General features: G+C 44.3%; 1 protein-coding gene and 1 pseudogene across 1 annotated transcript; both read right to left on the bottom strand.

Moving 5' to 3' along the window:
• Positions 1 to 7,111: 7,111 nt before the first annotated feature.
• Positions 7,112 to 10,756, bottom strand: LOC108931367 (bisphosphoglycerate mutase-like). Its single transcript, XM_018747112.1, has 3 exons — positions 10,656 to 10,756; positions 9,543 to 10,144; positions 7,112 to 9,136 (listed from the first exon to the last, which is right to left on the bottom strand). The coding sequence occupies exons 2-3, from the start codon at positions 10,141 to 10,143 to the stop codon at positions 8,961 to 8,963; spliced, it is 777 nt and encodes a 258-aa protein (XP_018602628.1). The 5' UTR covers position 10,144; positions 10,656 to 10,756; the 3' UTR covers positions 7,112 to 8,960.
• Positions 10,757 to 18,644: 7,888 nt separating this feature from the next.
• LOC108931398 (troponin I, slow skeletal muscle-like) lies at positions 18,645 to 23,754 on the bottom strand (annotated as a pseudogene).

The following is a 23,754-nucleotide window of genomic DNA, read 5'->3' as shown; positions in this document are numbered from 1 at the left end:
TAAAGCACATGTCTTTGGAGTGTGGGTGGAAACCAGAGCGCCCACAGAAAACCCACATGAACATGGCGAGAACATGTAAAACTCCATGCAGACCGAGCTGGATTCAAACCCATGTCGGAGCCACCGTGGCACCCGGTGCAGACAGTGCTGCCGCAGGGACAATTCGCACAACTACAGAAGAGAAGAACGCCAGAAAGAATATCCATGTCTGGCAACTGCATGCCACAAAAATTTTGGGAGGAGACGAGAAAGTCACCGAGGCAGATTAAAGAACATATCCCTTATGCAGATGCTGCAGCCGTTCTTTGCAATACCTCAAACTCTCCGGATGTATCGGTGCGGGAATTAAGCAAATCTGTGCTTGGCCCCTAGAAAGCTACACAGTGTCAAATAAAAAAGAAAGAAAAACGTGTCGAAGAACACAAGCATCGCCCAAAAAGTGTTACGCACAGTTGTGAAGCTTGGGAGACTTGAGGTGACTTTTAATCAACTGCACTATTAAACCATAATTAGGTGACAGGTTACAGTTAAAGGTACAAATGTGACCCTCAGAATGAATTTTTAAAGTTAGTAACTGCTCCGAACACATTCGAGTCATATTCAAATCACAATTTTCACTCGCTATTGCACGTACGATCTTTTGCAAGCGGCCCAAAACTCAGAGCTTTGGTCTTAGAGGCAGATGAGCTGATCCCGGATCAGGCTTTTGGGTTCTTTCCCAGGAACATCAGCGTCTGAGCTCAGGCTCTTCAGGCTCATTCTCACTATGCTTATAGTTATAGTTGCTGGCACTTATTCCAGCCAGAAAAAATACAGGCATTCTCTTCTAACTGTAGGTAAACACAAAAAACTACACCAGCACTACTAATAATAACAATAGTTGTAGTAACAACAACAATAATAATAATGATAATAATAATAATAATAATAATAAGAAGAAGAAGAAGAAGAAGAAGAAGAGGAGGAGGAAGAAGAAAAGTCAGTTCTTCAACACTAACATTTAACATACAAAAAATGTGATATGCGTTTACAAACACACTCACACACACACACACACACACACACACATACACACACTCTGATTATGAAGCAGTAGCAGTTTCGGTGTGTCCTCCACAAGCAGCGAGAAGTGTGTGCAGAGTGATGTGTGTTAACACACCTTGCACAAGTGACAAGAGGTACAAGTCACACTCGGTTTGGAAAGCCTTACCTGCAAAGGTGTCGAGCGGAGCCGGCGCCTGCGCGTGCGCGTGCGCGTGTGCGTGTGTGTGTGTGTGTGTGTGTTTCACTGGGGCTCCTCCGGCGATCGGACGCGACCGGGAACACAGTGTGTCGCGCTGCGCTGCCGGCAGCTGCTTTGAGGAGCGGACTTGGCCCCTCCCTGTAACACACACACGCACGCACGCACGCACACACACCGCTTCGGGGAGAACTTCGTGCGCGAGACGCTGATAACGGGTCAGGGCGCCGCCGCCACCGCCGCTGCCACGTGCTTCGCCTTGGGGCCGCGCGAGCCCTCCTCTCCTCCCAGAACCGTCCCTTTTGTCTCTTCTCGCACTTTACAGCGCAAGGACGCGTCCGTGGAAAGGCAAACAAACACATTTTCATGCAAGCCGTGCATGAAAAATAATGTAAGCCAGAGCAGTATTTACATTTATTTATCAGACACTTTCCCCCAGAAGCAACTTGCGACAAACTCTAGTGTTACCAGCCCACACACCTTATTCGCCACAGTGACTTACACTGCTAGATACACTACTTACACTGGGTCACTCATCCATACATCAGTGGAACACACACTCTCCCTCACTCACACATTATGGGGGAACCTGAACAGCATGTCTTCGGACTGTGGGAGGAAACCAGAGCACCCAGAGGAGACCCACACAGACACAGGGAGAACATGCAAACTCCACACAGACTAAACAGGCATCAAACCCACATCCTCTCACACTACCCAGGTACTGTGAAGAGCAGCGCTACTCATTGTGCCACCGTGCCACCCAGTACTTATTCTTAGGATTATGTGCATATTTATGGAATCTGGAGATGAATTATTTCCAGTGCTTTACACACTGAATAAATGCCTTGCGTGTAAAGTACATGCATAAATGGCTTGGAATGAATAATCGCTGGAGAAGATATTAAAAATGAAACATCCCGATAAAGTGCAAGTGTCCTGCTGTCCAGTTTCCCACACAAGGTCGGCTGATATGGTGCGATAAAGCCATCAGTACTTCGCTGCGCTTTTAACCCTTGCCTCTTTGTAACAGCTACTGATTTGTGCATTTCTTACGTTTGTCAAAAGCTGCCTGGCCTCAGCAGACCAAGAGTACGCGTGTGCCAATGGAAACTACACTAAGGCTGAGCTGTTCAGGGTCCATAGCCCCAGATACTATGGTAAATTACAGCTCTCTATGCGCTTTTAGTGTTCAGTCTGAATTCAGGTTTGAAAGAGGTTTATACTGCAAAATAATGATTAAGGATATGATTTGGTAATATGAAGGTTGTGGATTCTAGTCCTGTTGTACAGCCCAGCTGTGGTACCCTTGGTACTTACCCTGAAGTGATACAGCAATAATACTGTGCTATGTAAATGGGTACATCTCTTTGGGTGTAACTGTCACCTAAGCAATTAATTACTCCAGAACACCAGATAAGTGTAGTGGCTGAGATGCTGTTGTTGAACGTGGAGGTTGTAGGTTTGAATCCCCTCTTCTGCAATACAGTCTGTTAGCAAGGTACTTACCCCGAGCCCTGTAGTAAAAAGTTACCCAGCTGTATAAGTGAATAAATAATTTTGGGTAGCTTAATACTGTAACTAGGGGGCGTGGTGGCGCAGTGGGTTGGACCAGGTCCTGCTCTCCGGTGGGTCTGGGGTTCGAGTCCCTCTTGGGGTGCCTTGCAATGGACTGGCGTCCCGTCCTGGGTGTGTCCCCTTCCCCTCCAGCCTTATGCCCTGAGTTGCCGGGTTAGGCTCCGGTTTCCCGCGACCCTGTATGGGACAAGCGGTTCGGAATATGTGTGTGTGTGTGTGTGTGTGTGTGTGTAATACTGTAACTCACTTTGGAGAAAAGCTTGAGCAAAATTAATAAATGGAAATAAAACGGAATTCAGATCGTATGTTTAAAGTACTTGAGCTCTTCAATTTCTCGTTGCAACGAAATATTCATTCACCAAATACATGAAGTATATTCATATGCTAATTTATGCGCTCACGTACAGCGCTGTATGGAGGACAAGGGGTAAAGCCCGTCCGGTGCCTTGCTGCTTGGCGGACGTGGGGTTCCAGTCCCGCTCGGAGGGTGTTGAGTTCGCGCGATTCTCCCCTTGTTTAAAGTCCATGAATCCCCAGCCATGCGCAGAAGAAGGCGCTGGAAAACCATTTCTGTTTGTCCTTATCCTCGGGAACCACGCGAGCAGTCGACTCGACTCGACTCGACTCAGCGACACTTCCGTCCGTCCATACATCGCCGTATAACCATAAAAGGGAAGGCTACTAATATAAACGATACATGTAGGACTTGTCGTAAATCTTTACTTTATGGGCAGCAGCTCCTTAAGATTAAAAAAAAAAAAGTAATTACATGTTGATCACTGGGTGTGTAAGAAACCATCTTACCCACACCGCTTTAGATTATACATGATGCAAGAGCAATTTAGGAAGAATTAGGAAAACTGGCAGATATAATTTTCCCATCAGGATGTGGCGGGTGAGTCTGAACCAGGCTCCTGCTGCTGCAATGTACTCCTACAAACTATGTTTGTGTTCCTCAAATTAATGCCCAAGGATTCGAAAATACCGTATATTTTGCGCGCGAGGAGGAAAAATGCATTCAATGTTGGGAGGAGGGCATTTAGTCAACTCTATAACACGGTGTGAAGTTTTCCAAAGTGCGGACTCGTTTTGCGAAGCTGATCGCGGGGGCCTCGGCGCCAAGTCAAGACGCACGCAAACGAAACGCGGCTCAAGTTCCGACATTCTTGCTGCGCTGTAGGAGCGGGAGGACAGGGAGGAGACGTTCCCATTCCGACCTTAATTTATGGCACCGCAGCGCATACGGTCAACACACCCTTCGCGAGACAAAGTGCTCTGAAGGACGCTATTGTTCGCCGCGTATTCGGTGCGGATCTCGGTTATTTATCTTAGGAGGACCGTCGCCTCATTCAAATGGGGCCTTAGATATCCCCTTTGGACATGTTTGGTGAGCGGTGTGCGCGGGGTGCCTGTGGCAATCAGCCGTGTTTAGGGAAAGAAGCTCCTATGTAAACACAGCGGCCTTGTAATGGCGCTTAAGCTGGTTGGTTGTTATCGGCTCACGGGGAAGGGCTCCGACACCATCTAAGTACAGCGGAGTCGACTGTTGTGTCTTTGCTGCGGTTGTGTTGGGGCACAAATAAGGAAACTTTTGTGCGCGTTGGGGGGGGGACAACTCGTTGTTCGGCTGGAAACGTTTACGTTTTTTCCCTCAGCGGACGCTTTTCGCCGAAGCGACGCGCATCCCGGAGAAAAAAAACAATGACGGAGCAGGTCTTCGTTAACGCTATCTGTGAGGGTGTCAAAGGGATCGCAAACAGTTAATAAAATACCAACGCAGGCTATGTAATATGAAGTTATTTTGTACGTCAGATTTCACGCAGGTTGTAGGTTCACATCCCGTGAAGGTCACCGGCTTATTACACTTGGCGCTAGGTAGGTACTCGACATCACTTTCTAGTAGACATCCAGCTGTATAAACTGTTGTACAAAGTCATGCAAGGTAAAGAGACCATGATGACAAAAAAAAGTAAAGCGCGGAGGTTCTCGGTTCTGGCTCCGTTGTGGTGGAATGACCTCCCCCCGTCACTCAGAACTGCTGAAACTCTGTCTACATTCAAGAGGGGTCTGAACATTCACCATTTCCGGACTCACTTCGCCCAAGATCTCTCCAGCTCATGTATGGTGTAAATGTTCATGCAACGTAACTTTATGATCATGCCCAGATAAGCCTTTACGCGGAGCCACTACTCCTGTATTGTATGTAAATGTTTGTGTACCTTATAATAAATTAAAAAAAAAAAATTTAGTAGGAAGGTTATCAGGATTCATCTATCCTGCGGTTTATGCACCTACTCGATCGATGAACATCGGTGCATCAAGTGGAAAGTAATAAACTAGGTTTACTTAAGAGTCACATGTCTGCAGCTATGTCAACTCTTTCTCCTAATGTAATGCACAAATTGTATTTTCTCTGAGATTTACGTCGCTTTGGAGAAAAGCGTCTGCTAAATTAATAAATGTAAATGTAAAAAAGACTTAGATTACTGCGTTTTACCCCAATTCACTCTGATATTTTCCCTTTAGGACACTGAATCCTCCATAACTCTCTATAGGGATTTTCTCTATACAAATGATAAGCATAACGGCAGAACTCAGGAAGGTCATTTTAAAGGTTTAATCTGGAAGGTCTTTCTTTCATTTGGGAATTTTAACATTTTTCAGGTCTCATTTTGGTGATGGATGAGGAATTCACAAAGAGTGACATAGTGGGGAAAAATACACACACCCGCACTCGCCCGTTTCTATACGGAGGCTAATATCGCACCTGCAAAAACAGCACACTTTGGCAGTGAAACGCACCAGATGCGAAAAGCTAACAGCTCGAAGGAGACCCCTGCACCTTCGCTTCATTCCATCGTGACATGTTTGAAAGGACCGGCTTCAGTCGGCAACAACGGCGGCCTTCAGCAGGCACCTTCCAAAAACAAACCCAACACAGAGCCATCATTGCGGCACAAAGAGACCTGAGCTCAACACGAGATTTTCGTGGGACTCACAAAGTAGGACGAACCTACTTATGCTTAGAAACGGTGTGCGGGAAGCTGCCGGATACTACAGTCTGAAAGCGGAGTATCCGCATGCGGTTTTATGAGCAGAACGCAACTTACAGGGTCACTAACCTTTATTTCTGGAGTGGTAAATTTATAACAAAAAACTGGTCGAAACCGTTGATAAAATAGATACAGGAAGGTGGTTCCTGCATCTTTGTGAGACTGTTACCCACCACCCGACTGAATCCTCCGGCCAAATTATACGGAAGACACTTCGCCGAGGTTAGGCTTCGAGAACTTTGTGTCCCAGTCTGAGCGTTTATATCCCATAATAATACAATGATTTATGAAGATCAGTGACCTGGTGCCTACTGTTTCACTATTGGATGATGAAACCACAGGCATCTGGTAAAAATGTCGTCCGATTTTTCCGGTTGGGGCTCCGGGTTTTGTAAGCCTTACGCAAACAGGTACTTCCACCAAAATACCATACGGCAAGTACGCTGTTAGCCATGCAAATGTCACTTAAAAATGAGCATAAATGATATATGACTAATGGGGGTGCGGTGGCGCAGTGGGTTGGGTTGGGTTGGGTTGGGTTGGGTTGGGTTGGACCGGACCGGGTCCTGCTCTCCGGTGGGTCTGGGGTTCGAGTCCCGCTTGGGGTGCCTTGTGACAGACTGGCATCCCGTCCTGGGTGTGTCCCCTCACCCTCCAGCCTTGCGCCCTGAGTTGCCAGGTTAGGCTCCGGTTCCCCGCGACCCTGTATGGGACAAGCGGTTCAGAAAGTGTGTGTGTGTGTGTGTGTGTGATATATGACTATGGTAACAGATCTAATAGAGTAAAAAAAGTCAAAGGGGCAGTTGCTGTAGCACAGACATGTGCCCTTTCAACAACCAACCTGTTACAAGTTGGACTCAACACCACACATAGTGAAGAACTATCTCCTCCCTAAATGTGCTTTTCAAGACATGTTATCCTACTTCAGCTGCAGTTCCCTCTTGAGAAAATGTGGATCTGTATGTAAGGGAGAACAGGACAGAGCATCTCACAATCACATCCTTCCACTGGTTTGCGACCCGTGACGGGTCTGCTGCCTTGCAGCTGCTACACCCGGCGGGGGCCCGGAATACTTTGCTCCTCTCTTCCCCCTTATATGCGGACACCCTGGGCTCTGAACATACAGCTGCATGAAATCTTCGCACCTCCCATTGCATCTGTGCCAAAGAGACAAGACTTGTTGGACACCTCTATGCACAACTATATATCATTTCAAGGATGAGATCACTTGTGGTGCAACTGGTTGTCAATGTCACCAGCTCCTTTAAACATGCTAATTTCCAGCAGAAAGTGTTTTGTTAGTATGAATACAGTGCGAAAGCAGGCAAAGAGGTTCAGCAGCGAGCCGGGCGTCCACTTATGGACTTAAAACAATGCAGTAGCTCCTCCTTCTGGCTACTGAAATAAAGCTGGGCTAAAATGTTCACATTCTAGTGCTTTAGAACTCCATTCAAACCAACTCAAATTAAGTAGCCCCACATGTGCAGCACAAGATCCTGTACCAAAACGTTGGTGTGGTGTTCACGTACAAACCCTTACGTAATGGACTTGAGCCCACACATTTCTTTAAAGGTCACAGTTTTCAAAAGAGAAAAGCTTCTTTATTGTGAATGTACATAAGACTAGTGTTTCCCTATACAGCATCTTCACATGACACCAGCAGGTGTGCGCTTCAGAACAGAGGTATTCAGCTCCGGACCTTGTAAACCACAGGGAATGCAGACTTTTATTCTTGCCCCCATTATGAAACATATTACACTTAAAGCAGATAACTGTCGTAAACATAAAAAACTATTTTTTTTTTTAAATAAAAGCACATTTGAAATTAAATTAATGTTTTGAAATTAAATTAGCACATTTAGGATTTATGAAGGTCACTAGTTCCAACAAAAGTCTGCATATACTGCAGAGAAATGGGGGTTCAGAACCCCTGCCTTGAATGTTGGTTTTTCCCTGCAGAAAAAATAAAAGAATGCTAAAAATGTAACTATGTCAAGGCTGTTTTTTCTGTTTTCTCATGGTAAAACAAACACCTAAAGAAAATATGCTATTATACTTAAAACATCAATATACTGTATTTAAGATAATTTTAATCTTTACAGTACTAATGAAAGACTGCTTTAAGAGAGGTGTATTAACACCAGCATGATTTTGTGCTATAAAGTACTTTTTAGACTTAATATCAGTCCAAGTGCTCCAACATCTTGTACCTGTACAATGTAAAAAGTCCCTTGCTATGCTCTGATGTCTGACACTATTAAGGAAGAGAACTTAAACATGAGGGCACATTATAATACAAAATAGGACAATTCCACAAAGTCACAGTGGTTACTTTTTAGGAAAATAATAAAAGCATATAAAATCGACACAAAATGCAAGAGCACGGATATATCTAGACTTTCTAAAAGTAAAGATTTATATGTGCATCTATAAACTCTATTTAGAACCCTGTAAATAATGTATAAATTAGTATAAGTGATCATTCTTATCTATCTGACTATGTACATTGCATTTTCACACAAAATTTTAAGATTTTAATGTTTATCTGGAATGAAGATTGACTAGAAAATTTACTGTAAGTAATACTTTTAAAAATGTGTGGATCTATAAACTGTCAGGAAAAACATGTTTTCTACTTTGGCTGTCTAGAACATTATGTAAACCCTCTCAACTCTCGTGTACCAGCACTCACTATCATTTAAAAAAATAATGTCTTACGTTTAGTGATACTCTAATATTTTTGTAGCTCGGCTCTTGTCAGGATACCTTGGTTCAAACCATTTTCGGTTATATTTTGAGTCAAATCACATCTAGCATAATCTGCACAGCAAAGGACCTTCTAAGAGCAAGTGAAGTGATTGGAAAAAAATCGCACACTTGTGCTACGAAGCAGTGTAAACTCCATGAATCCCCAGACACCCTGTGAAACTACAGCAGCAGTGTACCTCTTCTTCCCATTTCGTATCAGCGATGAGAAATCCCATGAGCCGTTTGCTGTTACGTAATGAAGCAACAGGGGGTTTGAAAGGATTATCCGTCTCTCCGCCAAGAAAGCACTCCGGCACCTCTTGGCACAAAGGCACACCTGATTAATTCCGTTTTTTAGCTTTGCCTTGGTCCTCCACTTTCTTAATCGCTTCCTGAATCTGCAGCTGGTCCCCAAGGAGCTGATGAGGCTTCGTGGCTTTAAGGTCACTGTCCAGTTCGAGCAAAATCGGCACCCCAGTGGGCAAAGTAACGCCAACGATGTCGTCATCCGAGATCCCTGTTGAAAACGAAACAGAACAGAGACAGACGTTCAAAACTATGGACTTGGAGTGACCAAGATGAGAATCCAGCAGTCCCATTTAAGAACATATCACATATTTTCATTAAGGAGCAAAAGCGCATGCAGGTTGAACTGATAACTGAAGTATATTTATTATTTCAAAACCCCACAGGCATGTTGTCAACACTTTACAGTACTTGGCTGATGAGGCTGCAAATGTCAAAGGTGGCAGCAAGTGCAATATGTGGGCTACTACAACACTTCCCTGTTCATTACAGGGCAACGTTCTATGGGCGCACCCCAAGCAAACAGAATCCAATTTGCCTTTTTTTGTTAGGAATGAGTTAAAGGTAAACTAAGAAAACGTGAAATTCTGCACATGCCATCTGATGTGTTTCTGTACCTTCGATGTGTTTGAGGAGAGCTCTGCAGCTGTTACCATGACCCGAAATCAGGACCGTCCGTCCTTTCTGGATCTCTGGTACAATGACGTCGTACCAAAAGGGCAAGAGTCTATCCAGCACTTGTTTCAGGCTCTCTGCACGTGGAAGTTCTTCCAGAGGGATGTCACAGGTGCGGTACCTGCGGTCGTTGTATATTTCAAAGAAGTACGGGTGGGACTCATCGATAGGAGGCGGCGTGATGTTGTAACTCCGCCTCCAAAGCTTCACCTGCTCTTCACCGTGGTTCAGTGCCAGCTCGGCCCTGTTGAGCCCGATCAGCGCGCCGTAATGCCGTTCGTTGAGCCGCCAGGACTTGACCACCGGCACCCACTCGTCACCCATGGCCTCGGTCAGCAGCCAGGCGGTCTGGATAGAGCGTCTCAGGAGCGAGGCGAACACCACGTCCAGTCGATAGCCCTGCTCTTTGAGCAGGAGGCCACACTGCCGTGCCTCGGCTACCCCTTCCTCGCTCAGCTTCTGGTCCACCCAACTGCAGAAGCGGTTCTCCTTGTTCCAGGCACCTTCTCCGTGCCTCAACAAGAAGAGCGTTCGCTTGGACATCCTGGGAACAGAAAGCAGCTGCTGTCAATGTGCGGAGGATCACACCACACCACAGACTGGAAATGGAGAACATATGTTATGCCACATTGCGGTTATGGCATGAACGAATGAACTCATAGCGTTACCTTACAGGTGTGCATTTCTGTGGAACCTTTTTTACTTGTAATGCAGTAAAATAAAATTGTGGAAACAATTATCATGAGAAACTGCCCTTATATTCCACATGTGTAAAAAATAAAATTTAAAAAACTGAAATACACTAACATAAATATTACATACCGTACGTAAAGTACGACCTATGTGTAAAAATCAGCGTGACATTGAACGCCGCACCTGCTGCTGCCCCAAAATAAAGATCATCATTCTAGTGATGCTGACCTCTAAGTGACGGTTGCCCGAACCTTTATTTTAAGGCATCAAACCAGCAGCAGACAACGTTAAATGCCGCATCTAGTCAGAGATTCTCAAATGCCGATAAATAATATATTTCAAACAGGGATATCTCAACCCACCTTACGCGATTTTGGCTTGATCGATCGCGCTTCTCAACGCCGTCCGTAGATATTGCGACCCAACAACAACATGCAGGAGCCGGTCGCGTTTTAATTGACACCTCATCTTGGCCTATAAGGAGTCTCAGAATCACAAGGGGGCGTTATCTTTAGCGTTCCCCTTCTCTTATTGGTTCGCGGCACGCTCCTCGCTACGCAAACGCTCGTCAGCAGGAAACAGACCCGTCACGCTTGGAACAGGGTGTTCCGCGGTATTTTGTGCTGCTTGTGAAAAAGGGAACTGTTGTGCTATGAGGCAGAACGGAGTGAAATGATCCGGTTTTTGCTGTTTTGTCCTCTGAAGAAAGTAGAGGTACGGCGCGCGACATCCTGGGTTTGCATGGGGCGAAGAAAGATGTACAGGCAGTGTTCATTATGAACATTTTATTAGAACAATACAGGGAATTAGTCTCTGTCTGTGTTCGAGAATTCGAGAATTCGAGAATTCCTTCCTTCCTTCCTTCCTTCCTTCCTTCCAGGATCTATACACCAAGCCATCTTTCCTAGATTTTCTTTTCACACTTCCAAACACGGCCACCCCTTATTTTGCCCACAAGTTCCCTCAGTGGTTGCACACTTTATTAACATTTCCCATAATGCAACAGTTTACAATAAACAAATCTTCCTGCCCAAACACACAGTAACGCGGGTCGTTACAGAAGTAAAACAAAAACATCCACTTGTATTTTAGGATGTCTGCTATCAACTAAAATTATGTATATATGGCAAACAGCCTTGGAAATATGACTTCTCAAAAAAGTGGTCATGTGGCTCAGCTTGCCCCAGGTGAGGGGTAAGTAGGTCCAAGTCACTGGGGGTGAATTGGCTACCAGACTTTTTAAGTTTAAACTTGAACATAATTTAGTTAACAAGCAGTTTCACAGTTTTGAACTTGTGAAAACAAACCACCAGAGCTTAACAGACATGCAACAGTTAGAGCTTCAAGACCAATGCACAACAAAAACAACTTTTCAACATTACATTTATCAAGGTTACAAAGAAAATATGAATTGTTGCTCCCTCCTTGCAGCTCCTCCAGCCTTTTGAGGTTGGGGTAACTTCATCAGCTCATCACTCAGTGGGAAAGATGCCTCATAATTTTCTTTCAAGAAAAGGTGGGTTTCTCACTGCCATTGCTACCCCGGATTCCTCTCAAAAATCTTGCACTCACTTCGTCAAACTCAAGGTTCTCAACCAAGCCAATGTAACGGTAGCTCCTGCATTTGGTCGCAAAATTGACAAGAGTCACCAACTGACAGATTGGAGATGTCAGGTTCACCTCTGTCATCCTCAGAGCTCTCATACTCAGAAGTGTCATCAAGTGGGGTGGGCACATCACTGTCCTCAGAGCTGATGTGTGCTGAATTTTTCGTCTTTGGTTTCCTCTTGAGCTTTCCTTGTTCTTTGATGATACTGCAGCTCAGGGTTTGGCCTGTCTGACACCATGGATGGTTCAAACTCTGCATCACAAAAATATCTCTGTTGTAAGGGAAAATCCCTGTGGATCTGAATCCAGAAGAGATAGTCCATAGTGTCATTGCTGACATGAAAGCCTCATTCACACAGCCAGGGATTTGGTATATGCTGTTGCAGCAGGTGCCAGTTTTGAGAGTGCACCAGAAGAAAAACTAGCCCACACAATGTGAGTGCATAAGTGCAGTGTTCTGAGTTTATTAGTCACTTTAGAACTGGAATTTTCTGTCTTTATTGAAGAGAGATGGAAGAATAAAACACTGCTCTTGTACACAGATGTTAATATCCTGGCTCCACGTCTTACATATAGTCATGTAGCGTTTTCTGAAATGCTAAAAATTATTTATGTAACACCACAGTAGAACTGGGTGACCACAGCAAAGAGACATAATCGATGTATCGAGAAAATACAAAAACGTTGAGAATGTGGTAAATGCAGCACAAGGGCCAACACTTACAATGGTAAACTAACGTGACCATGTGACACTGTTTAAAAGTTCCAAAGCAGTAGCCAGGGCTTCCAAAATTCATTACCATTTTGATTCAGGTCAAATGTTAACTTATCTAGTGGCGGTCAACTGCTAGGGGACACCACAGCAAAAAGATGTATTTTCTTGACAAGTGTTTAAAAACTAAATACATAGAAATGGACAAATCAAATCTATTGCTAATGATCTTTTGAATAGATGAATGAACCTGTTCTGTTGAGCATGTATCTTGTTTCATTTACCAAAAAGGTGAATGAAGATTTCAGGACAGGCCATACAATTAGAGCACAACTGAGATGTTCCTTGGAAATGTCCTATGAAATTACATTAGACTATGGATGCGGTAAATTCTTTGGATGCGGTCAAAATTTTGTAAGATAATTGCAGACTGAAAATTTTAGCATAAATATGACTAGTAAAATAGAGAACATAAAAATTAAAGCTATGAACAAGAACCCCAAGAACACACAGCTCTTCCTCCTCTTAAATCTCAGGATTATTTCTCGAGAAGTTGATGCACAGTGGAAACACTCTGAGCTTATTTTCCTCTGATACCCACCATGAATAAAGTGAAAGGCAATAAAACTCTAACCCAATCAATTATGAACACTTTAAGGTTCATTAAAAATAATATACATTCACCTCTTTCTGGGATGCTTACAAGAGCCTTTCACAGTTCTCTAAGGTGGCCAGAAGGACACTCGAAAAATTGTAAATTTCAGCTTCTTACTATCAATATAGGAAGAGAAGTGCAACTGGCAGTTTACTCCAAAAACATGTGCAACTTAGAATAAAAAAGCAAATCCCACAACTGCCAGATTGCTAAAATACATGTAAACGTGACTGGACCGCATGAAAGAATTGAATCACAGCTCATTTGTTTGATACCACACTGAAGTGCACATGTTCCAATAGCCACCTATGGAACTGATATGTGAACAGGTAGATGAAAAGCAACAGGACATGGAAGACTAACCTTCAAACCTGTAAGGAGCTTGGGAGGGAAATGAGTGGATAAGAGACAAATTTTGAGACCTTTCTTGAGTGCTGGAAGCAATTCAGCAGTTCTGAGAAACAGAGGGAGTTCATTCTACCACACTGGAATCAAGACTGAACCGACAGGCTGTTAGATTTTCATTCCTTTACGAGGATGACGAGAAAATAGCTAGAGGTGCAGGTGTGTTACATTCTGGATGGGGTGCAGGGACACTTTTGTAAGCTGTAACCAGAGTCAACATTGCAGATGATATTTACAGTGATAAATATATTTAGGACGCTGTGTGTACATTATGGATACCAGTCCATTGCTGGACACACTCATGCACACACTAGGAACAATTTGGAGTCGCCAATTCACCTGAAATGCATGTCTTTGGACTGCGGGAGGAAATCCGTGCAGGGAGAACATTCACACAGACAGCTGAATCTGAACCAAAATCTAGCTACCCAGATCCTATGAGGCTACTATGCTACCTTCTTCTCCACCATGCCACTCAGTTCCGGTTTATTTTTATATTTATTTGCAATAATATGTCACATTATGCGTATATTTACTTCCAGTAATTTGTTACAGTCACTGAACAGGCTACATTTTCTGTAAAAATTATTGAATAAACATTTGAATTGATTCATTAGGTAATAAGTTACTATTGTAGTGATTACAGCAGTGATTACAACTGTGACCGGAACATAAACATACAACATTTCTGTAACACAGAAGTTAGTGTCAGTTCTCTAGAGAGGTTTTACATGCTGGTAAACATCTGTAGTAGAAATTGCAGCTAATTAAGTAGTTTCTTTAGTACAGATGGCTTGGAAAAAGTCTGAGAAATGCAGAATTTTGCTTTTTCTGAAAGAGCTTCAGAAGCAGCCCTTGGTGTACGCCTTTTACCTTGGCTGTGGCTTCGCTCCCATGATGGCTATGCTTTTCTTCCAAATACTCCCCAAAAAACAGCAGTGAAACAATACGCCCACTTCCATAGCAGTCAGTATTACATCCATCACCTGCTGCCATCAGTGATGCAGTTAGAACACTGGTCTGCAAGATATGCAAATCTGAAACTTTTTTCCCTTGAATGTGGAAATTTATTTTCAGGAGTTTTGTGGCAGTTGAAAACCAACAAGAGGGAGTACCTATTATATGTTCAGTACTGTCTCCCCAAAACAATATTTGATGAGATAGAAGCCCACTTATTTTCCAGTATCGAATAGCATGAAATGAGCAAGAAAACTAATATACCATGCAGTGCACATACTCGTGGCAAAGTGTTTAAATTATGAGCATACATTTGGCTTTTACCCACTCTCAAGACAATACTTTTCACTCTTGGAACCAAAAAGGTTTATATTTATTCATTCGGCAGACGCTTCTCTGCAAAGCAATGTGCAATGGTTATTAACTAGCATTTAGCTGGCACTTTTACCCAAGGTGACTTTAAATGCTGGACACATTACATATCCTACAATCACTGAGGCATTTATGCACAGAGCACCGAAACCCACTCACACACTTTATGGGAAATTCAGAGTCACCATTTGGCCTGTGAGAATAAGCAAAATCCACATAGACCGAGATGGATTTGAACCCATGCCCACATGGACAGCCTTGGTGCTGTGAGCCATGCTGCCACCCATTATGAGGTGTAATATTTCTTATTTTCATGTGTTAGATAGTGCGCTGTGCTTCAGTGCTGTGTAGGTGGCTTCTGTATCATGTTGAAGAACACGGCGAAAGATCAGCCAATCATTCAGCTATCAATCAGAACTCCTTGGGGAGGTCTGGACACCTCAGCGGCCTGTTCTGAAGGTTGGTCGTAATGTGCTCTCCCGGCTGCCCTGGATGTGGCGTCTGTTGCTCGGTCTCCATGAGCGAGTGAGATATCAAATGCAGCTGATATGCAGCTGAGGCTCATTCAGAGTTCCCTACGAACTGCAGGAAGTGGATAAGACTTCTCTTTCTCGCTTTTACTCTGTATATCTCACTGTTCAATGAATCGCCTGCCCATCCCTGGCAGTTTGCTTATGCTGCTGAGTTTACATCCGCCTGCCAGCTACTGAACTCTTGCCTTGTCTTGCCAGCATGATTTTGAGCCTGGGCGTAGTCTTGGTGCTTCTTCAGAGGTCCTGGCTTTCCGCTTGCGGCCACGTCCCGGTCGTCACACCACCTGGCGGCCGTTCCGGGTAGAGCATCGGGCACCTAGGGGTTAGCGACTGCCTTCTGAAGGATGCAGCTCCTTACAGCAATGCCCTGGCACCCTGAGACAGGATGAGAGAGAATGAATGATGTCAGTTCTGTGCACTTATTACACTTCAGAAGCATCGGAGAGGATGAAAGTGGAGTCCACTTTGGAAAAATGGCCCTCGTGGCAGTTGAAGTCCCAGCCTTGGAGGGAACTTGTCAGAAAAATACACCAGTTCCTCTAATCCTAGGCATCATTCCCCAAACACTTTATAGCCAGTAGGTGTGCCGTTGACTGCTTTGATCCGCAGTAAAGCTGAAATGATTGCATTTTACACACATTTACCAACATCTCGGCTTGCTCATTCTCATAGGTGTTAACGTGCGTACAGATTTCCGAATGTGTAATTTTGGTCTTTATGCAAGTGTTGCTCAGTAAGATGAACTGCACACGCTGTAGCGTATTCAAGGTTCATAGTACAAAATTAAAATTTTATGCGGGTGACGACGATGGGCTGAAGGAAATAAGGATGCTGGTAAATGTACTATATCATTAAGTCATGTTTTGTTTTTTAATTCCTCCTGCTTATCGCTTAAACTCTGTGCCACTCTTGTTCTGAAATATAGCACATCGCAAACATTACTGTATTCTCTCCACAGTCCGAACCTCATATGCAATATGATAATATAGTATTTTGGAGCAAGAAATCCATTTTGGAATTAATTGTGTGCCAATGGTGTGGTTAAGGACCTGTGAAGTGGCAGTTGCCCCGCAGTATAAATGTGGAGTTCTTGCACCGTTCATTCAGCATTCACTGATTTTGTTGTTTCTGCTGTTATAAAAAAGAAATATTAATGTTAATGTGTGCCATTAAGAGGAAAAATGTAGCAATAAAGGTCAGTCTATTCATTGGCAGAGCTTACGCTGGAAATTGGATTCATTGTACTTGATTTACTGTAAGACAGAGCATTGAAAAATGAAACTGGCAGAATATATATGCGCATTCTGTACTTTTTCAGGAGTAGTTAAATTTCAAAGGAGAAATAAAATATGTATGACTGTGAAACACAAGCTGATGCCTTTGTAAAATAGTACTGGTTTTATTTCTTTTTAAAAATTAATTCTGTATACCCACCATTGAATTTCTTCATAAGTAATTTTCAGTATCTAGCAAAATATACTGATATGCCAAAACAATTTTTTATTTACTCACTGAAGTGAACCTAGATCTTTTTAGCCATCGAGTTTTATTAAAGATTTCAAAAAGGTTTTATATTATATTGTACCTGTTATGTCGTTGATCCGGTTCTGAGCAGCTGGTGCCAGTCCTCAGGCAGACCGGGCTTCCACATTCTCAACTTAGTTCGTTGGCTTTTTGATGACAAATCTAAAATTTCTACTTAAAGGACGTCCGGCACACAAGGTCGATGCCTTTATTCTCTTCGCCTTGTAAAGTGATGCTGGGCTGTTGCTGGGCGCAAAGACAAAGCACTTGTTAACGGCCGTCGGTGGCAGACGGACATCATGCAAGCCACGAAACCTGTCAGCACAAATACTACATATTTATTTAAGTGCAAACAAAATGGTTCTGCTTCGCAGTTTCAGTAAGGTTAGTGAAGCAATACTTCAGCTATTGATTTTTGGTTTTTTTTTCAGTCTTGTGCAATGGCCCACTTTTGGTTTGAGTCATAGACGCAGACTAACGTTAACAGCGGTGCGTCAGAGCGCACTGGAACGGGTCTAGCTGTTGGCTGAGAGTACTCTGCAAGCAAAGGAAAGTGTATTTAGATAAGACTGATGCTGTTAATACTCAGCTGGAGACTGTATGTTCTCGTCATCCTCGAGACTTACATGGGTTTTGTCCGGCGGCCGATTGCTTGAGTCTCGTAGCCCTGGCGGGTTCGAGCGCTGCCGCTGGCCAAGCGTAGAGTTGATCATCGTGACCCAAAGTGCTGCATCTGGTTGGAGAACCTGGCTGTTTTGTGTGAGTTTGACCACTAGCTAGCATATGTCACTTTTCTGGACAAAGATCGGTGGCAAACACCCCATGTAAAAGACGAGCACTTCAAAGTTCGCCTGACAGCAGGTGGCGTAGTGGTAGAAGTGCCAGCTTTCACTTGTAGGACCAAGGTTCAACTCCCCCCTCGAGCTGTAGAAATCCTTCAGGAAGGTGTTTACCCTGAATTTTTCTCACCCAGAAAAAAATAGCGAGCTTAAACCATTGTAATTGGCTTAATATTGTAAGTCAGCGTGGATAAAGCCATTTGGTAAATAAACAAATAAATAAATGGAATCTAACAGAATGGTATGATAGGACAAAACAAAGAAGTCCCTTGTTTTTAAAGAAAAAGACAACAGCTTGCAGGAAGTGGATGGTGGCAGAGAGATGCACTTCCTTTGTTACACTATAAAGGACTTGTACTGTCTGTGTGACAGCCAGACTAGATGAAGGCCAACTGGACTGGGCCTCTTAACAAACAAGCTTTGTGGTGAGGGACTTGTTTGTGTCTCCATTATTCTTTGTACCGAGCTGCCTCTCTCCTTTGTGCCTTTGTAATCCTCCTGCCTCTGGTTCGTACCGAAGTATAAATGAAGTTACCGGACAGGTTAAAGGCATCCGTGTTGTTGTGGATCACACTCCTTCTCCAGCAGTCGTGTCATGTCATGTTTTTCAGGCAACTGATCTCCAGGCCTCGGATCCAGGCTTTGACATCCGCTCTGCAGTTTATTTTTTAATATATATCACAGGGACGTCTGACTTCTACCGATGACAGGATGTGTTACCCTTCCACTCCAGGAACTAGGGCAAATGGGTGTAAATCTTGCATGTTATTCAGTTTGTGATTCCACATATGTGGAACAGGTGAGAGTTGGCCTTCATGCAGCGTAAGGTGATCTGTTTGGATCCTGTTTTCTCACCGCTTCCGGGGATGCCAGCATGTATGGCATGTGGGGGGAGTGCAGAAAGTGGCGCTGCACTGCTGCCCTCATCAATCAGTCAATCAAATTTTATTCGCAGTAGTGTTAGTGTCACAAAGCCCTGCACATGTGAACCTGTGCTATATTTACTCAAACGTCTCTCTTGTTTTAGTGAACAGTTCAGGCGTTGTACGGAACTTCTGTTTTGAAATGGAGAACGATAAATTGACTACAACTGATTGTGTAATTTCTCAGTTATTCGATTTTTGAAAAGAACTTTATTGCGTAGCGTCAAACAGCTTCTTCCTGCCTTCCATTCCAGACACGGCCTCCGCATTGTTGCGCCAGTCAGTAGCTTCCTCTTTCTGGGAAGACAAGAAGTTTGAAGTGGTTTTGTAATTCAAACCCCTTTCACACGCTTGTGATCATGCACAACATTTGTGTCTCAGAAATATGCGATAGAACATAATCCCAGCGGCCTGACCTTCTCCTCCTCCTTCTTGACGGTTTTGAGGTTTGTCCTTGAAGTCCACACACTCTTTGTGCTTGGAACCCAGTAAAGCCCTGAGCGTGGCATCAGCTGAGATCCTTACTCTTTTCAGGTTAGGCCTCTTCATCTTGCCTTTCAATTCAAAGATTTTGAGAGAAAGATTTTCTGTTTAGCAAAAAAAAGAAAAATGATTTCTTATCAAGGAGTGTATTGTATATATGTGTGTGTATTCCTTTATATATAAATATAATTTATTTAGAGACTTATTTGGATTGGTGGTGCTATTGTATTGTTAGAATAAAATACCTCCTTTTCATTTTTAGCCACCTTAGCCGCTGTATCATACTGCTATTCATCTACGACATCAATCTTACGGTTCAGGTCTTTGCAGAGAGCCTGTGGAAGGAATGTACTTAAGGGAGGGCATGTAATATATATATATATATATATATATATATATATATATATATTTTAGATGCTATGAAGCACATATAATGGAAAGTACTCCTGGAGAACAGGTAGGAAGGACGTACCTGCAGCTCCTGCACAGAGAACCCTGGCAGCTTGAGAGGGGGAACCTGCTCATTCAAGGTCTTTCCTCGCTCTACCTCGCTCTTCTCCTCCTCAGCATCCAGTATCGCTGCTCCTGCCTTCAGCAGACTGATCTGAGGTAGAGGAGGAGGTCACTTAGTGACACTATGAACTATGGTGGCAAACACGGTCCGCCACACAAGTCACTGAAGGGGTTTGAAACTCCCAGTGGTTAAGGGCTGCTAGAAGAGGTAGAGAGGCAGACACGCACTTACAGCACGGGGACCCGTTTGTGCCACTTCACCCCGGGTGATAAGGTCCTTGTATTTCTTCCAACTTCGCAGTCTAAACTGCTCGCCAAGTAGCAGGAACCTTTTGTGGTCATACAGCGAATAGGGGATGTCGCCTACGAGGTCATCAGGTCCGACAGGGGTGATGCTCGGCATATATACCATCTTAACCTCCTTAAATGCTGGCAAGATGTACCACTCACCTTGCTGGCCATGCGAGACCCTGTACAGGATGAGATGGGCCTGGAGCTCCCTGACTTGGACATGGACCCTTCCCCTAGCAGTGTTCGGGTTGGGACTCTCAGACTAACAGCATGGAGAGGCGAAGCAGGTGTAGGAAGATTTTGCTGATGTATTCTCCCCGCTGCTGGGCCAGACACCTTACAAACAGCACTGTATTCGGCCCCTAATGGGAGAGGCTGTTTGAAGCCACCAGTATTGTGTTCCTGTGCACAAACACAAGGTGATTCAGGAAGGAATTGACAAAATGCTGCAAATGAGGATCATTGAAGAATCCCACAGTGACTGGAGTAGCTCGGTTGCGTTGGTTCCAAAGCTGGACAACTCTGTTTACTTTTGTGTGGATTATTGAAAAGTCAACGCGATCACAAAGTTTGATGCCTATCCCATGCCTAGGGTGGATGAGTTGCTGGACCGACTGGGCACTGCTCATTTTTATTTGACAGTGGACCTCACCAAGGGCTATTAGCAGTGTCGCCAGAGTCCAAGGAAATCTCGGCTTTCTCCACTCCTTTTGGTTTACACCAATTTATTAGACTCCCGTTTGGTTTGCATGGGGCTCCAGCCACCTTCCAGAGACTTATGGACAGGGTCCTCAAGTTCCATACCAGCTATGCCATGGCCTACCTGGACGATGTCATCATTTATAGCCACAACTGGCCGCGGCACATCGTCCACCTGCGGGTAGTCCTTCAGTTTCTGAGGGAGGCAGGCCTCACGGAAAACCCAGTGAAGTGTGCAGATGGGAGAAGTGAGGTATGGTATCTGGGGTTCCTCTTGGGGAATGGGCAGGTTCGGCCCCAAATCGACAAATCAGCCACTGTTGCGGCTTGTCTGGTCCCCAAGACCAAAAGATAGGTGAGGTATTTCTTTGGGGCTACAAATTATTACCATTGGTTTATATTGGGGTTTTCCACCCTGACTGCCCCCCTGCCGGATCTCACCTGCCAAGATGCCCCGGATCTAGTCCAGTGGACGGAGCAGTGCCAGTCTGCTTTCCGGAGGATTAAGGCGACACTTTGCGGGGGCCCAATCTTTCTTCTACAGACAGACGAGTCCGATCAGGGCCTAGGGGCAGTCCTCTCCCAGGAGGTAAGGGGGGAGTGTCTGCCTGTTCTGTACGTCAACCAAAAGCTGGTTCCTGAGGAGCATAAGTACAGCACAATTGAAAAATAATGTCTTGCGATCAAATGGGCTGTCTTTTCATTCCGGTTCTACCTCCTGGGATGGGAATTCTGACTCTGTACGGCCCCCTCACAGTGGCTGCACTCCATGAAGAGCTCAAAGTCACGCATCACCTAGTGGTATCTGGCCTTACAGCCCTTCCGCTTCCGGATTGTCCACCAGCCAGGATAGGATCTGGTTGTCCCTGACTTCCTCCTGTGGTGGGGAGGGGGAGGGCTAAGCGTGAGGCAGAACCTTCATTCCCCTCGCCGGATTGGGGTATGAGAGTGGCGGTGGAGGAGTGTGGCATGCCTGGGCTGACGGGAAGGGAAGGACTCGCCACACCTGGAGCTAATAACTTCCATTTCAAACCCTGTGCTCAACAGTGAGAGAGAGAGAGAGAGAGAGAGACGGTGAAGGCATGAGAGATGGATGCCAGATGCACTCACTAGGAGAACGAAGTGAAGACGACCTTCCCCAACCCTACCCGCACCTCAAAACCCCCCCTCGCTGTACAACTTCCCAGTTCCCCCCTTTCCTCCGCTCCCTTCCCCGTGAACCGATCCATTGTCTGTGTCCAGTGAAAATAAAGGAAACACGAGCATGCACCGGCGGTCTCCAGCGTCTTGTGTCACAGATAATAATTGAGCGAGGAAGTAAGTTACACTGGTGTTTTTCGCTCGTTACTCGTCATGGCGGTTTTGACAAAGCCGTGCTGTGTGGAAGGGAATTTCCTGGGTCATGCAGGCAGGTCATGGACTTACTGTACGTGGTCACTGTGGGGCGTCAAACAGCTGCATGGGAGCAAATGCAAATACAAGACTTAAAATTAACCAAAAAGGAAACTTGATCCTTGAATGCCCCCTTGTGTTGTTCTTCATGTGTGACATGAATCATGCAGACATTCCTTCTGCCCTCACATGGCTCAGCACCGAATGCACATTCTGTATGAGACATTTAGGGAAATAACTAAAAACGACACCAACTGACATCTACTTCAATGGCACTAACATTAATCCACAACTACGGTGCTGTTTCTAGAGAAAGATGTGAACTGTTCTTTTGATGACTGGCTAAATATATACATTTCTCTTTACATATTCATACAAAGGGAAAATATAGCTTTAGGAACAGCCTGCAAGATGCAGATATCTTTGACTTTTTCTAAAGAGAAGAGCAGCAGGTAAACAGGTGCAGTTTTATTATGTTCGTTGCACGATTTTTTGCATTGTTTTATCAGTAGAATCATAAATAAGAACAGCATGGAAATATTTTTACACAACAGTTACAATCACAGAGGATTATTTTCTTTATTATTGACAACTAGGTACTGGAAATTCAACAAGGGTATTATTATCCATGCTTACAGAAGAGCATTTTCTTATTTCTGTCTTAGTATTTGAGAAGTGCTAGTATGATGATTTTTATTTATGATGAAGATTTCATCAGTAAAATTACATTTACTTAGGATATCTGAAAAAGTTTTTTTAGTTCATTACAAATTAATTACAATTATTTTAATTACAAATAAATACACGTACACTGACTGAAGCTGCTTCTTCACTAAGTGGGGTTGCAGCAAACCAGAACCTAACCTGGCAAGAGAGGGCACAGGGCTGGAGGAAGAGGGAACACACTCAGGAAGGGACACCAGTCCTTCGCAAAACACCCCAAGCATGGCTTGAACCCCAGACCCCCAGAGAGCAGGACCTGGCTAAACCTGCTGCGCCACCATGCCACTGCACCACCCCACTAATAAATATGACTTCCTAAAACTACAGTGTACCAATGCATAAACAGCATGCCAAAATACCCACAACTCACCAGGCTTTTGCAGAAATGGATGATGGGGGGGGGGGGGATTCAAATTGATTAAAGAAGTTTTAATGCATATACAGTTATTCACAAACACAGTTGCAAGTGGAGTAAAATATGCAATGGAGCAGAGGTACTTACGCTTCAGACATCTCCGCAGAGCTTCACTGTACACGTCCTGAAACAGAGTGAAACAGCATACAAAACCAATCTTAAAGAAGTTTACAGCACTTAGCGGCATATCATGGTTTTTTCATGACTTTTGGAAAATATTTTAAAAGCTTTCTGTTGTCAGTTGAAGCTTTTTTTTCATAGGTCCTGCATCTGCAGTTAATTGGTTGGTGAAGATTTGGCGATTAGTGACGATTTTCGTATTTTGTGTCGGGTTTGAGCACCTGCCTGTAGTCTGCTGTCACTGTTCAGCCCAACCTGAATCTGCTGCACTGTCAACGCTCCAAGAATAAAGTCCAT

Source organism: Scleropages formosus, chromosome 2, assembly GCF_900964775.1.
Source record: "Scleropages formosus chromosome 2, fSclFor1.1, whole genome shotgun sequence".
In the NCBI taxonomy this organism is placed as follows: domain Eukaryota; kingdom Metazoa; phylum Chordata; class Actinopteri; order Osteoglossiformes; family Osteoglossidae; genus Scleropages; species Scleropages formosus.
Note: the sequence above shows the minus strand (reverse complement) of the source record. Positions and strands in the feature narration are given on the sequence as shown.

Coding starts and splice junctions, on each gene's coding strand:
- LOC108931367 (XM_018747112.1), bottom strand. CDS start 10,143: ATGTCCAAGCGAACGCTCTTCTTGTTGAGGCACGGAGAAGGTGCCTGG. Junction 9,137..9,542: donor TCTCCTCAAACACATCGAAG/GTACAGAAACAC, acceptor CGTTTTCAACAG/GGATCTCGGATGACGACATC.